Genomic DNA, 16,362 nt, shown 5'->3' on the forward strand with positions numbered 1-16,362 from the left:
CTTACTTCTTCTCTCTGTCTCTCTCTCTCTCTCTCTCTTTCTCTTAGGCCTCTCACACCTGATGATGGGTGAACAAGGTAAGTCCTTCCACTTTTTCTTTGTTTCTATCACTGATCATGAAGAAGCTTTGTCCCTGCTGCATTTCTGGGCTAGGCTTTGCATAACAAAAGCAACTAAACTTATAGAGTGCCAGTCAAGCCATTTGCATTTTTGCCTCTGTGTCCCATGAGCCAAGGCTTCTTGTCAACCTGGGACTCAGTGGCCCAGGAAGGAGCATGAAATGGTTCCATGGAAGGTAAAAAGGTATGCATCCCTCTTCCATGCAGCCCACCAACTACTTTATCTTGCCATTTCCTTCTTCTTGTGCCAGCTGTAATGACTCCCACTTCTGCTTACTAAATGTATACCTCAACGTTGGTTTTTATTTTAAGAGTACAATTATTACAAAAAGTATATTAATAACCCTTGTGGCATGATCCTAATTCATTATAAATCCTGAGGAAATTTGCATATAATGGCCTGCAAGTCCTGTGTCTGCAATTTAAATTACTTTAAATACAGAACAAAATGGTTGAGAAGAACAACAGGGCTTACCCCATATTGAGCTACAAATGGGATCTAGGCCCAGATCAGAGATCACATTATAACATTTCAGCCTGCACAGAGGTACAGATCTATAGTCTGTGACAGGATGGAGTAATTAGTCCTATTTTGCACTGTGAGGATGTGGAGTAAGAAGCTGGTGAGAACAGGTAAAGCAAGGAGAATTGTGGTTCTGTTTGTCTCTGACAGTACCAGTGTCTTACTGACACAGGTGCACAGGAGTTAGCAGCACTCCTGATGCCTTCTGGTCTTGTGAATGCAGAAGTGAAACAACTTAAGACTTAATGCAAGGTGTGTGCAACTGGTAGTGGTTCCCTAGGAAAACCAGACCAAGTGTTTGGCCTAGGGGAAGAAAATATAAGTTTTGACTCTAAAGCCTAATGAGGCTTTCCTAGACTAGATGTATGCAAAAGTTTTTTTGCCATTAAGTAAGCATGTATCTGAAGATAGATAGTCCAAGGAATAAGATAGTGCATAGTGCCACTGTAGGCTAAAGATTCATTATGTATCTCAGTGAAACGTAGAAGGACTTGAGACATAATCAGTTTTTATTCTATTTTTCAAGGCAGATATCTGCTCTGAGGTCATGAAAGTTTAGGTAACAACCAAAAGTGAAGTAGGGGCTTACTTAACAGTTTCTGTACTGCATAACATCCCTGTGTGGTAGGAAAAGTACAAAAATCAGGCTCTTTATAGATGTGTGTCAAGACCATGGTGTTTGGCATGTGGAGCATCTGACTAAACTCTGGAAAGCATTGAGCTCCTTCTGTGTCCCCACTTACTGTTCAGCTGAGCTCATGGCTCAGAGGTTGTGCTTATTGAAGGATCATCCAGCAGATAGGTCCCTTCAGCATGTCCTAGTTGCTCAGGATTCAGTTGAGTATGGCAAGCTGTTTTGGCAGAGGAAGGCATGTTGGAAAGTGATCAGAACAGTTGATGGCCACTTTCATTCTCTAAACCACTGAACATTTCTTTATAGTAGTCTGTGATTTAGCACTGGATTATGTAAACAGTTGCACTTGGACATTTAAATTACAAGTTGCAACCCAGCTGGCTCATGAAGACTTGCATGACCTATTCAGGCCAGTCATCAGCACTTTGTTTACTCCCTCATCTGGCAAAAATGTAAAAACTATTGGCTTCTGGCAACTTCAGCCACCCTTGTTTATCTATAACACACCAGGGAACAGTGGCTTCTCTTTTCTTGCCAACAAACTCACAGATATTGCCTTTTGATAAATATTTACTGTCTATAAAAATATTATGGATATAAAAATATGTAAATGTATATGTGTGAGTAAATATGCAATGTCAACATTATATACAAATACATTAGCTCTGCTAGGTGAGATGTGTTTAGCAAATATATTACCAAGAGATTTATTTTTTTCCTGTCCTAGTCTGTTGTTGCCTTTGCTGTTTTGAATTTGACGTGGATTGAGGCATATCACTGGTGTGGTATTGCATGAGCAGTTTGCATTTCTCAGTAGAAAATCAAATTAAAGCTTAACCAGGCAGCTGCTGATTGTACTGTCAGTGGTTTAAGCTTTGCTTTGTGCTTTAGTTGTGGTGTGTCTCTTGTTTTTCCCTTGACATTGTGTTTTGTTGGGTTTGGCTGCTAGATAAATATGCTCGTTTCCTTGTTTTTCTAAGTATGGCTGGTGATGTATTTTTCTGGTTTTTTTATGTTTCCTCCTTTTCTTCTCTTCTCTTTTGCCTCCTCCGTGGTGGACACCTCTCTCGTTCCTCCTCTTAACTGGATGCACACCTTCCTGTCTGTAGGTAGAAGTAAAGGTAGAGATCACGTTCTTTCTAAGACTACATTGCTTGTAAAACAATGTTTGTTGATGGGCAAAGTGTATTTTTATGAATGCGTTTCATATTGGAACTTAATCTTCTATTTTTAAAAGTCTCTTAACAATCTTTTGTATTGAATTATAGAGGAAATATGTATTAAGATTAATGCTTTGAGGCCTTGCTAAGAGATGTTATTTACTCCCTACTCACACTAAATGTGGGCTGTGCAGTGTCAGGCCATCTTAGTTGGTGATGCTGGGGTGCAAAAGGTTCATCAGTTCAGCCAAGGATAGAGCCATAGGCTGGTGAGCTCATCCTGCTGACACTTGCTCTAGAGTGATGCCACTGCTGGTAGTTTTTCTACTGGTGTTAGTGGCAGCAGAACCTGGGCATGTCTAGTACCACTCAACAATGGAGGTTTTGTGAGCTGTTGTTTCTTCCCCTGGCTCTGCTTCCCATCATTCCTGTTAGTGCAAAGGTGTTTTTCAAAGAGAAATTGAGTTGCAGAAAAGCTGCAGAGGAAGCAGAAGTAATCAGTGCTGCTAAGCAGAGAGGTCCATTTCCTTTGCAGCCCAGTAAAGCACAGGGCATGCTAGTCTGCTCTGGGGCTCCAACTTGCTCTTCAGCAGCTCACACCTCAGCTTAGGCATGCTGAGGGCAGTCATCCATCCCTTATCAAAACTGCCAAAAAGGCAAAATGCTGCAAACTTGCTATGGGCCTTTAGTTGGACTGGAAGGAAAAGTAAAGATTGATTGATAAGTTATAAACATGGCTTGAGAAAACCTTGGTTTTGATCCTATTTTCCAATGAGAAAGATTAAAAGGTTTTGTTATGCTGAGGCTTACTCTGTTCCAATGAATACACTGCTGAAAAATCTGATATATTTATTACCATGATTTGAACACGTTGGATGATGTTGGATCATGTTGTGTCCATGCCAGTAAGACACTGGGGAATTAAATGACTAGTTGTGCAGCTATGAATTTGGGAGGGATATGAGCTCAGAGGATTTGTTCATAATAACTTTCCTTGGAGGCACAAGCAGTCTCTGCTCAATAGTTACTACTTCTGTAATACCTGAATTCTAGGGAGCACAAAGGCATATTAAACACCTTAATTTGTATGATTCCTTTTTCTGATGCCCAGCTTTCTTCTAACAATATTGTATTGTTGAATTCCCTGTGATGGCCTACATTATGTAATCAATATTATTTGTTCTATTTTGAGGTTGGAAAAAATATTCCAATAATTAATTTCATAGTTTTTCTATTCTCTCCAAACTTGGGTGATGGAGGGTAATACCTAAGCTGTACTCAGAGCTATCTTCTCAGTAAGAGGTGAACATCAGAACATAGTAATCACATATGTAGACTGTAAAAAAATATGAGAACCTGAAGCTCTAGGCAGACCATATAAAATGTCAGTGCCTCAACACAACTGCCAATAATTCAGTTAGCTGATATATGGCTTAGTGTGGTTTAAGGGTGAGTGTAGATCAGGGCAAGTCTTGTGTGATGTTAGTTCACGTTCTTTTCTTGGGTGGTATTTATGCTTCAGGCCAGCCTGTGTAGGACTAATCTGAAAGTCTTCTCCAAGGCAAATCTTCTAACTGAGCTGGTAGGCATGAAGATTATAACTTATAGTCCACTGTTAATTAATATGTACTGAAACTTAATTTATTGTGTCATTGAGTGACAATATCATTTCACTTCCCAGCTATGTGTAGTTTTTAGCTCTAGTTATAGCAAATGACTTTGTCAGAGAACCATCAGTCTGTGTGAAAAATGGCAATCCTTTCAGAGGGCTCAAACTGTAATTTTGAACCCACACATGGCCTTCAGCTCACAGAGAATGTGGCACCAGATGCCTTTAGTGCTTGCATGGAAGGTTCATATTTTTTTGGCATTCTTGTAGTTTTTAGTAAAAACTGGCAACAACTCTGTCTCATGTCATGTATATAGCCAAAAGATATGATGTATTTGATTTCATTTTGGATATGATGTATTTGATTTCATAAAACTTCTTCATAGCATATAGTGCTTGCATTCACCATTTAAAGCAAGTGTTTGATTAGTTGTCTCCACTACAGTAAATAGGCTTTCTCTGCATCTATCCTTTTTAAAAAGTTCAGGAAATTTAATTTTTTTTTTTAATAAGTTCCTGGAAAATTGAAGAAGATGAAGTGTAGGTGTTCTGGGGTAATGGCTGGAGTAGTTGAGATACAGACAAGCACCTGGATATTACTTGCATTTTAACCTGAGCTGAGGTTTCAGGTTAAATGCATTGAATTCTTATTTGAGATATGAAACTGGTCATGGAGGTGAGGTAAATATGTGATGAGCAAGGACTTTTGTTTAGTTTGGTAAGAATTGCTGAATATGACCTCTCTTCTGGAGAGGTACTGGCAATTAAGGAACAATTATATTAAGTTTACTTCCATAATGCTTCCCCACAAGTAAACAATATCAAAGGAAATAACAAATATCCAACTTTAATTTGCTACTGGAGTTAATGTGTTATCACCTTCTTCCATATAATTTGTTCTCTGAAAGTCTTTGTTAAGGAAATGGTTATTTGCTGTTTTGTTACCTTCCGCCATGTGGGTTTTATATTACCATCACCCTTGGTTTGGATCTCACTTCTACTGAGGCTCATATCGCCTTTGAAAATTGTCTGTATTCTTGGTGGGAATCTGCTATTTTTAGTGAATTAAGTCCTTGGTCTTCTTGAAGGCAATAGCAAAATTCACATTGACTCCAGTGGGCCAATAACCAAAGAACTGAAGATGCCCTGTCTTACACAGCACAGGGAATGACCAGTGAGGTGGTTTCTGGGTGTGCATGGGACACCCTGTAGCAGCCGTGCAGTCTGCAGACTGCTGGCTCTTCTCCAAGGCATGTGGCTCCTTCCTTCCTTCCTTCCTTCCTTCCTTCCTTCCTTCCTTCCTTCCTTCCTTCCTTCCTTCCTTCCTTCCTTCCTTCCTTCCTTCCTTCCTTCCTTCCTTCCTTCCTTCCTTCCTTCCTTCCTTCCTTCCTTCCTTCCTTCCTTCCTTCCTTCCTTCCTTCCTTCCTTCCTTCCTTCCTTCCTTCCTTCCTTCCTTCCTTCCTTCCTTCCTTCCTTCCTTCCTTCCTTCCTTCCTTCCTTCCTTCCTTCCTTCCTTCCTTCCTTCCTTCCTTCCTTCCTTCCTTCCTTCCTTCCTTCCTTCCTTCCTTCCTTCCTTCCTTCCTTCCTTCCTTCCTTCCTTCCTTCCTTCCTTCCTTCCTTCCTTCCTTCCTTCCTTCCTTCCTTCCTTCCTTCCTTCCTTCCTTCCTTCCTTCCTTCCTTCCTTCCTTCCTTCCTTCCTTCCTTCCTTCCTTCCTTCCTTCCTTCCTTCCTTCCTTCCTTCCTTCCTTCCTTCCTTCCTTCCTTCCTTCCTTCCTTCCTTCCTTCCTCTCAGTGTGAACTACACAGCTGCCTTCTCAGTTCCAGTATGAAGTAGGTTTTTTCTTAATTGTCAAAGAGAAATGAAACAGTGGGATCTTTTTAAAATGCATGTTGTGTGGACCAAAGGCTTCTGCCAATTCTGCCGTTTAATAATCAGCATTGCAAAATCAGATTAACTGCTTTGGTCCTACCTGCTCTTAACTGAAGTAGGTCTTTCAAGTCTTGAAAGATTTAGCATTGCTCTCAAAGAATGAGGTTCTTATTTCATTGAGATGTTCAATAATATTGACCTAAAGGGAATGGCACAGGAAAAATAAAATAGCATTTGTGGGCTCGACTAGAAGGAAATGACTGGACCTTACTGATCAGGAAAATATTTTCAAGTTCTTTTTCACCAGTAATACCATTAAGATTTGTATTGGCTTGCTTCAGAAATAGTGTAGCCAGCAGGACCAGGGCAGTGGTCATCCCCTGTACTTGGTGAGGCTGCACCTTGGGTGCTGTGTCCATTTCTGGGCTCCTAATTTCAAGGAAGACATTGAGGTGTTGAGGTGTAGAGAAGGGCAGCAGAGCTGGAGAAGGCTTTGGGGCACAAATCTGATGAGGAGCAGCTGAGGGAGCTGGGGGTGTTTAGTCTGGGGAAAAAAGGCTCAGGGGAGACCTCCTTGCCCCCTACAACTACCTGAAAGCCAGCCTAGCAAGGTTGAGATCAGCCTCCTCGTCCAAGTAAGAAGAGATGGAATGAAGGGAAATGGCCTCAGGTTGCACCAGGGATGGATTTAGATGGGATATTAGTAAAAACTTCTTTATGGAAAGAGTTGTCAAACATGGGAACGGGCTGCCCAGGGCAGTGGTTGACTTGCCAGTCCTGGAGATGCTTAAAAGATGGGTAGATAGGGTACTCATGGACACAGTTTAGTGATGGACTTGGCAGTGCTGGGGGTTGGACTTGATGACCTTAAATGTCTTTTCCAGTCTAAATGGTTCTATGGTTATATGTGAATAAGTCCAGCTGAATGGCCAAGAGTTTATGCAAATGTTGAAGTGAAACATCAGTAACAAATTAAATCGTTTGTGCTCTCTAAATGTCTAATTATACAAGGGGAAAAACAACACTACATTTGTCTTGCCAGCCTTGGCAGTGGTTTTTAGGCTCTGCTTTGCCCTGTAAAGTATCTTGATATTTGGATTTTAAATGTGAATATTGTATGGTTTTGGTTTCTACAATTAAAAGTATTAATGAAAGGACTCTAAAATATGTGTGGGTAGTGGGTTTGTTTTCCTTTGGTGAGAAAAAAAAATTACATTTTATAAGGATGGTGACTTTCAATTCTAACTTTACTCTTAATGACTACTTAAAAAAATCAAGCATTTTATTTTACGATTAGCAAATAACAAATATGCAAAACCTCTTCAATAGAATCAAAGCCCCTTGAATGAAGATGTTATTCTTCTGGAATAAATTTTTTTTGTAAGTGAATTTTGGCTGCTGGTTTCATATTTTGTTTAGGGAAGAAAGAAATATTTTAATGTAATTTGTTGAAGTCTCTAATTAGAGGCGATTGATAGCTGATGATTTCAAATGTAAAGTATTTGGTGGCATTTCTGCAAGGCATTCATCCTATTTCTTTATATTCCACTGGTGATCACATTTTCTAAATTTTGGGGAATTAAGTCACTTAAATGTTCAATATCAGCTAATGCAAAGGAATAGATGTCTTCTTCTTTTTATACCTCTTTGTGTAATACATTTATGAACACAAACATAATAGGACAGTTCTGGTAAATTATTTTTGTGCTTATGAGCATGTGAGTTTACAAATATTATGTATGCATAAGATATTAAATAATGCTTTAAGTATTTTGTAGTTTATAGGTAATTAATTTTTTCTCATATGTTTTCTTTCTGCCTTGTTTTAAAACTGTCTTTCTGATGTGTGAATAAGCAGCTGATTCTTTGCTGGCTTTCATTTTTATTAAGAATAATGATTCCTGTGAGAGTTAAAGGCATTGTGGTTGTGTTGTGTGTAAACAGGAGCTAAAATATTGTCATCTCAGGCTGTGTTGTAGTCTCCTGTTTTCAGTGAAGCTCAGGTTTCTCTCTACCCAGAGAGAGTGTTAAATGGATATAATTGAAAGTCTTTTCCCCTACTCCCCCTCCCCGTTTTTTTCATTTGAGGCATTCAGTGGTATGTAGAGATGCAGAGGTAGCAAAACAGACCATGTGCTTTGTAAAAGGCAGGCTAATAGCACTTCTGATGGATTTCTGATTTTTAAAGTGCTGTATGTTTCATTAAAATTTACATGTAAAGTAAGGGCAAGTGCAGTGACATGAAAGCTAATGCAAGTTGCACATCTTGACATAATAACAATCACAAGAAACTGGAGATCCCAGATGGCAGCTTGGCCTTTGCCATCCATTTAATAAGCTACTAACTGCTAATTATTGCACTGTTATGGGCAAGTTAATTTACTGTTGACTCTTAAAGAGACATTGTGCATTTTCCTGACATTTAGGTTTTTCAGTTTAGATTTGAAAGTGTTTCTGCTCTGCAGATTGAAGCCCTTCCAATGGATGGTAACAAAGAGACAAAGAAACAGAACAGGAAATGGAACATAATAGTCTGTGGGGTTTTTTTGATGATAGCAGAATACAGGGTTGTGGTGGTTTGGGCCTTTCTAGGGCATCGGTTTTTAGCTGAAAAGATCACTGGCTTGTATATTAAATCTAAGATTTAAGTTTTGCATTTAACAGCAGATGGAGAGTTAGTATTGTTAAAAATAAATAGAACATCTTTCCCTTAAATAATTGAAGCTTGAGATTGATTCTGAAAATAAGAGAAACTAGAAATAGAAAATCAAAATTACAGGTTCATTTCTTTTGCCAGAGAGGATTTGAAGGCAAAATTTCAACCCACAAATCTGAACACTAAAATGTCCACTGTATGTTTTGAAAAATTCTTCACTTTAATGTTACTTACCTGGTTGTCATATTACAGGGAAGGAATGTTATCTGTAAAGCATAAAAATTTTTAAAGATATCTTTTTTTTTTCCAGTTGAAATGGACATTCAGTAATGAGACCAGTCAGGGAGAAGTTTTGATCTAAGAACCTATTTAGAAATGAAGGAACAGCTGCAGTTTAAATGGACTCTAATTCTCACAGTTAATGCTGTTTTGTGAGGCATGATTGTCTCTGATAACGTTTGGGAGGAGTGTGGTGGGTAATAGCTTATTTCCTGGGCTTTATGGTAATGCAGCAAAGTGATGATAATGCCATCAGAAACTAAAATAGACCCTGTCACACACATCAGACATTGCAAAAATAGGAAACCCCGTGAAAGAGGGGAGTTTCCTGCTTTAAGGCTCCTTGTGGCCTTCTGTGGACTAGAGAGATAACGTTATGGTTTTGAACAGTTTAGAAAATATGTGCTGTGTAAGCTGGATCTTGTACATTAAAAATAAGAGCTTACAAACAGCAGCCTTATTTGCTGTGCTTTACCAGCTGGTAAATATTTTGACTAGAGATCAGGGAATAACATGCCATGCAAATGGTTGTAAAACTGTTAATGTGAAGAAGGTCATGTGTGTCAGTTACTAATTCATGCCTAATGGTGTGTGATTTTCCCCACATCAGTATTGTGGGTTTTGATTCTGATTTTGGCAAAGCATATCTTCCTGTGACATGCAGAACTCTTCATTTATTTGGCTGTACTCATCCTTTCATGGAGCTAGAGCTCCTTCTCATGCTGGTTTTCATTTCCTCATTTGTTTCAAAAGCCTTGATAGTTTGGAGTGCATGTATAGAAATCAGTGCTGATAGGCTATGAAATAAGGGGGCTGAGAGCAAGGAAACAGGTGTGAACCCAGCCATCACAGGTTGTGGCATATACATTTGTTTTGAAAGCCTTTTTGTTTTGAAATTTTGGTTCCTGATAACCGACCCTGCAAGTTGCTGTGCTGAGTCTACTGCATTCCCTAAACAGCTGGAGAACCCTATCGAAATTAATAGTGTTTTGCACTTGGGAATGTGTTATGTACCTGCAGGGATAAAGTCCCCAGAGTCTGTTATAGAAGATTTTCTGTGAGATATTGGTCTCATACTAGATGAGCTTTTATACTGAGAGGTTTCATGCACTGATATTAAGAGCCATATTCTTCACTGTTCTGGAAGCATTTTATTGTGGTATACCTGATACTGAAGCAGAGGAAATGCACTAATGTAAAAGAAACAGTGCAGGGAGGAATCTGACTCTAAAACTGTTCCAACACTATCCTGAGGGACTCTGGATAATTCTCATTAAATTATGGCCTTAGTTCTCTTGTTAAAGACTGCAAAGCATTTAATAGAAATGGTTCTTTACCAGCATTGCTTTGTGGGGAAAGGCTTTAAACAGAACTGGTACTTTTAGGATTTGTGTACACAGTTGTCACCATTAAAAAGTCAGTAGCATTTGCCAAGCAGTACCACACAGTGGTGCCTGAGAAATCACCTCCTCTCCTACAGTAAAGCAAGAAGATGGTATGTAATATTTGTAGGTAAGTGTTTACAATTTGATTTTTTCAACTGCATGCATTTTAATCGAGCCTTTCTCTCATATCAATCAGTTTGATTGGGGAACTGCTTATGGGTCAGATTATTTCTAAAACAACACATGATTCCTTTTAATTGACCAAATTCTTTTTATTGAAGACTTAAAAAAATTCAGTGTTTGCTCTAAAATACTATATCTTTGTGATTTTTTTATTGTTAGTAGTGGTAAGAAAAAGGTATAATATGTTAAAATAATTGTATTTTAAAGGGATCTGGGGTCTTATTAGGTATAGTGAATTGCATTAAGCCAGCATTATGAAGCATACACCTTTATTCCCCTAATTACTGGTATATTAATAATGACCAGGTTGATGATGAATGTTCTGATCACCAGCTGGGATCAGATAATTACATTTGATTATGTAAAGAGTTAGTTGCTATAAGCCTTGAAATATTAAAACTTGGCTAGAATAAATATCACTGAAGAACCTTTGTCTTTTACATGTGTATTCAGCTGCCTGCTCTCTGAGCAATTCTTGGTTCACTCGCTAATGTTGGGAAGCAAACTGTGAACAGTTATTTTCCAACCCTGTGAATGTTGATAAAAGGATCTTGCATGGCTGTTGGCTTGTCCTGTGAGGGGAGAGCACATTGCTGCATCGCAGCACAGGGATTACAGGCTCTCGTTTAGCTCTGCGTTAAAGATGTTGCAAGCTTTTGTAAAACCCAGGGCAGCCCTAGCATCGCTGCACATTTGCATTTTCCAGCTCTCACAAAGGGCACACACCTTTCAGGCACCGGTGCCTTGCAGGACTGCCAACTCCATCATCCAAATAACACATTTATCTGACCATTTTTATATTTATTTTGGCTAGTCTTACTCTGCAGACAGTCTCAGAGAAGTGTGTAGGCATGTGTGCAAGCTGCATTCTACATGTGTTTTTTATCTTTCGGTTTACCAAATTATTTGTCCCCAGAATTTTTTCACTTCCTAAATATCCATTGATTTTTCTTACCCCCGTTGTTAAACTACTGAAAAAACCTATAACTTTGTTACTTGTCTCATGAAATACTGTTACAAAGAAGGCTTTATGTCACTGATCATTGGCAGTTTGAACAGAATATCATTTTTGCCACACTGTCACACTGTGACAGACCATTTATGCCAGATTGTGGAAAAAATCTTTGCCTAAAGTTGGAAAAATCAGCATGTTTAGATAGTAAGTCTCTCTTTAGAAATTACTTGCTATACTTAAAGTACTCAATTCCAGGCTGGGCATTTAAATTTATCAGTAAATTTTATATTAAGATATTATACTAGAGACATTATTATACTAGAGACAAGATATTGTGCTATACACACTAGTAATTTTTCTTTGCTACATTCTTTTACTTTATTTGTTCCCTCTGTTGACTCTGTCTTTAAAGCAGATGTGTTTTAAGAGAAATCTGTGGACACAATTTCCTGCTATGCTGCACTGTACATCCATAATGGTATGCAAGTATTATGTGGTGGATGCACTTATTGTATTATCAGGCAGAACTAAGAGAGTTCCCTTTGATTTTTTTTTTTTTTTTTTTTTTTTTTTTTTTTTTTTTTTTTTTTTTGGTGTCGGGGAAGAGAAGAGTGGAGAGAGAATCTCTGATTTTCTTTCTTTTTGTCTTCTAAGGTCCTTTTATTTAAACCAGTGCAGTTTTCTTACTAATTTTCTCCTTCAGGTGTTTGCTATCAATCTGCTGGGTTAAACTTTGTGCTATTCCATCAGGCAAGTTTTGTAAATGTTGATCAGTGCATGAAATCAGTTCTTAAATGGTTGCAAAATTGCCTTCCTTCAGACTGTTTTGATCACAAGGGCTTTCAAGTGTCAAAGTCATTTGGAGAACTAGATAGATAAAATGCATGAGCACTAAGCTTTTTCCAGGATAGAATAAATAAATGTATTTTCTACTGTGTGCTCTGCCTTTGGTAGTGATTGTTAAAAGGGAAAAAAAAGAAAGGCAATGATATTAAATATTTACATGAGTGATTTAGTTGTGTAATCTTGTGCTATGCATCCCTGTTTAATAGTGAAATCAGCTACTGCTGAAGTAAATGCCATTAAACTGGTAGTGCTGTGAAGGTCACTGCATTTACAATGTCAAAGCAATTTATAGAGAATAATGATTTTTGTCAGCTTTCCAATGAACCAACACCCCTTCTTTTTGTCTTCCAAAAATAACTGAAAATAAATTTATTTCAGAAATCATTTTGTCTTTGACTCTCCTCCCATCTGACTGATTTTGGAGCTTGAAACCACTTTACAAGTTTTCACATTGATGAGCTCAGTGGATAAACACTGATTCCCTTCTTTCTGGCCTTGAGCTTGTTACAGCTCTATTTGCTGGGATTTCCAGTTGGCCATTTCTCAGCAGTTCATTTTAAGAGATACTTAATTATGGCTTCCACTCTTATGAGTGACTGCTTTTCTTCCCTTGTATTTCCAGCCATATCTATCTGTGAACCTCATGAAAACTCTTTTTTTTGTGTGTGTGCTGATTGTTTGTCATCAGCAGAGCACATGTAGCATGTTGACAATTCACCTCCTGAACTGGTGTCTTATAAATACTTGGAGTACATTCCTGCACAGCATCATGCTTACTGAAGAGACCTCAGAAGTGAGAGCTGTGTTCCTGGCTCTGCAGCTGACTTTCCCTGTGAATTTTTGGGGTCTTTGTGCCTCTGCAGCAATGGAGTGGGGACAGAAGCCCTTCACCACTGAACAAGGAGCTGCTGCATTGACACCTAGAGCGTGTCCTGAAAACAATACACAGCCAGTACAGAGCATTATCATTCAGCTTCACATCCGTCCAGCAAGAAGGTTAATTATTTGTTTTCCTTGTTTTACAGTTGAATGAGCAGAAGCACACAGAGATGGAGAGAGCTGGAGGAGAACAGGCAATAAATGCCAGAGTTCTCTTGTCCTTTCCTGTTTCTCTAAGCACCAGTGCAATCTATTTTATAAACCACCAAATAACTTGCCTCCTATACCAAGGACTCTGCCAATTAGATTCCACTTGCTAAAGCAATACTCTAAAAAGATTAAAACTGTATTTACCTGTTGATAAACATGTACATGACCACAGAAATAGCAATCATATTTTACAAAGGGAAATGACACATATTCTCTGTAAAAAATTCTACAGAAGGAAATAACCTATCCTAATGCAAAGGTGCCCCGGGTGTGCTGTGTAAGGATTTTGTTGGGAAAGTTAATGTAAGCACACAGAGACAGTGAGGGTTTCTCTTTGAAGGCATGAAATTTAAGGGCAAGTGGAAAAGAACTAAGGCACTTAAATTGTTCAAGAAGTGGAAATGTTTTTTCAGTGAAAGGAAGTGCATCAGCAGTGGAAAGAGGGAAGGGAAGCAGAAGGAAGAGAAGTAGAAACATGCATACTCTTATCTGGAAGTCCCAGCTAAAGAGGTGGAAGAGGAATCTGCTGTGAATATTGGTCTTCTGGACAGAATAAGATGGGAAGATATCCCTACAGATTTTTTGCTGATTATTAGGCAACCAGATATTAATATTGGTAGCCTATTTTGGTATTTGATTTTTGTGATGTCTCATTCCACAATGCAGTAGGAGAAGACTAAAGCCTCTATTTACTGCCACAGCTTTTTACGGCCTTCTTCTCCAGGTCCATTAGCAGACCTTTCATCTGTTGTGAAAGAGGCTAGTTCAGCAGGGTATCTGGAATGGATATGTGTGTGCCTGGTTAAATCAGGCCTTGTGATTTCCTTTAGACTCTTTTATCTGGTTCTTTGTCTCTTTTTATGCAAGTCTATGATTAGCATTGAGTTCTTCCCAGAATGCTGGCAATTATCTCAGGTGAAAGGATTAAGAAAAAGCAGTGGGAATTACACTGGGATTAAATAAGACTGCCTTTGGAGTGTTTGTGGATATGGTTTCTTTTTTTTTTTTTTTCCCTCAAAGCAGAGAGAAAGAAGAGAAGCCAGCTCAGCCTTCAGGTCTCTCTAGGGAGGGAAAAAATACCTTTGAATATGGAAAAGTAGCATCTCAGCTTGGGAGGAGGTCATGCTGAAAAAGGAAAGGTAGTGTTAAGGCACAAGATTTACAGTCTTCAGTTCAGTTCTTGGTTGCTCTGATTTTGCTTCAGGCTGTTCTGATTGCCCACAGTGAACCTTAGCTTGTCCATGTGTGAAATGGAAGTGGTGATAAGTTTCTTGTCTAATGTTGCATGAAACTAAATTAATTACTCTGTAAGTGTACTAGGTTTTTGGGTAGTAAGTACAAAAGAAAAGGATTCTCTGTATTCTTATGCCCCACAGTGTGGTCACAAATGATTTCAGATGTTTTGAGTAATTTTTGTCCCTCTATTACTTCTCCCTCTGTGTAATGGGCAGACACAATGCTGGTAGAAAATGGGGGCCCAGCCCCTTCTTGGGATGAGAAAAGAAACTGCCCCATGGGATTGGCATGCCCAGACTGTAGGGGCAACACAGTTTGCAAGGCTGGGTCATGCTGTAGCTTACCTGCAAACTGGCCTAGAGTCTGGCTTGTGCTTCCAGGGCCTGGCAAGTCACCCCTGATGGGAGCCTGGACTTTGGGCTGGAGCCCTAGGCTAAGAGTTGAGTTCATCTTTAGCTCTGCTATTCACATTTTCTGACTCTGGCACAGCATGGGTTTACACTGCAGCACTGCCTATAGATCCAGCAGAGAGAAACTCTGCTGTGGTGTTGAGAAAGCAAATAGTGCTGGAAAACAGGAGATCTTCAACCAGATCAGGTTGCTCAGAGCCTCATTCAACCTGACCTTGAATGTTTCTGGGGTGGAGCATCCAACACCTTTCTGGGCAACCTGTTCCAGTGTTTCATCACCCTCATTGTGAAAAATTTCTTCCTCATATCTAAACTAAATCTACCCTCCTTTAATTTAAAACCACTACTCCCTGTCCTGCCAATACAGGCCCTACTAAATTGTCTGTCCCTGAGACTAATTAGCTGCAGCTTGTACTGTTTGAAGGAACATACTTTCCAGGAAAGTAATGGATGTTCTCTTTGCAACAGAAGTATGTTCTCTATTTCTACACAGGCTAGTTGAAGCCAGAGACATGCAAGTTTATATTGGTGGTGCTGGCTTCTCACCTTGGGGCTGTATCTTACCTCTGAACCTGCTGCTTGCTCTCCTCTGCAGTTTGCAGATTTTGGAAGTCACTGCTGGCTGCTCCCCAAGCAGCAGCCATGACTGACTGACACCTAACATATCATCTTAGCGTGAGATCTTCTGCACAGACATTACCCAGGCAGAGACTTTTTTGTCCTACCCTTGCTACTGCTCTCACTTTGTGTTTTAGCACTGTGTGTGCTGCCCCCATTCACTCAAATCTTTCAACTTTGTTCTTAGGGACCACAGTCACAACAATGGCTGTGACTGTATGGTCTTTACCCTTCTATGTTACATGTACCAAAAAAGAGCCAGTTAATATTTGTTGTCATGGCTTTTTTGATATGGATCAGACATATCCTGACTTTACTCCTCTTATTGTGGTTCTGAGTTTGAGCAGTTCTGCCCTACTGTCAGTTGACAGTCAGGCATCACTAAGATGGGGTATAAGTGGAAATGAGGATATGGTGCCCTGTTGAGTCCACACAAAGAATTTGGGTGGAGTTATTGCATGGGCATTGCTGAATGCTTTTTTGAGAGCTCTGATATTTTTTTGTTAAACCTTCACATAATTCATTTAATGCTTCTCTTTCCCTCTTATAATGGATTTGTTGCCTTTGATTGGAGTCTCTTTGGCTCATGGGTCACCTTGGGGACAGGAACAGTGAGTTCCCAGAGCTTTAACCATGTAGAATATGAATTTTCAGGAGTTATAAATAAAATTTTTCCATGATAAATCCAGTATTCTCCTTCAGTAGTTCCATAATGATGATTGCCTAAGCTTCTGTTCTCTTTTTATCTGGTGGTCATTATTGCTCTTGTATATTTTATTCTGATTTTATT

General features: G+C 39.2%; 1 protein-coding gene across 5 annotated transcripts in view; it reads left to right on the forward strand.

Moving 5' to 3' along the window:
• Positions 1 to 16,362, forward strand: part of NRXN3 (neurexin 3) — a 968,325-nt gene that overhangs the window by 94,830 nt on the left and 857,133 nt on the right. For 4 of the 5 annotated variants that reach the window (XM_066552369.1, XM_066552370.1, XM_066552374.1 and 1 more), the window contains exon 1: positions 2,391 to 2,397. Coding sequence is in view for 1 of the 5 variants with exons in the window: in XM_066552373.1 (XP_066408470.1) it covers positions 48 to 77; positions 2,386 to 2,397 (42 nt within the window). In the remaining 4 variants the exon portion in view is untranslated. Of the gene's footprint in view, positions 1 to 47; positions 78 to 2,385; positions 2,398 to 16,362 lie in introns of those variants that run through there. The other variant, XM_066552373.1, reaches the window with a different exon arrangement.

Source organism: Molothrus aeneus, chromosome 6, assembly GCF_037042795.1.
Source record: "Molothrus aeneus isolate 106 chromosome 6, BPBGC_Maene_1.0, whole genome shotgun sequence".
NCBI lineage: Eukaryota > Metazoa > Chordata > Aves > Passeriformes > Icteridae > Molothrus > Molothrus aeneus.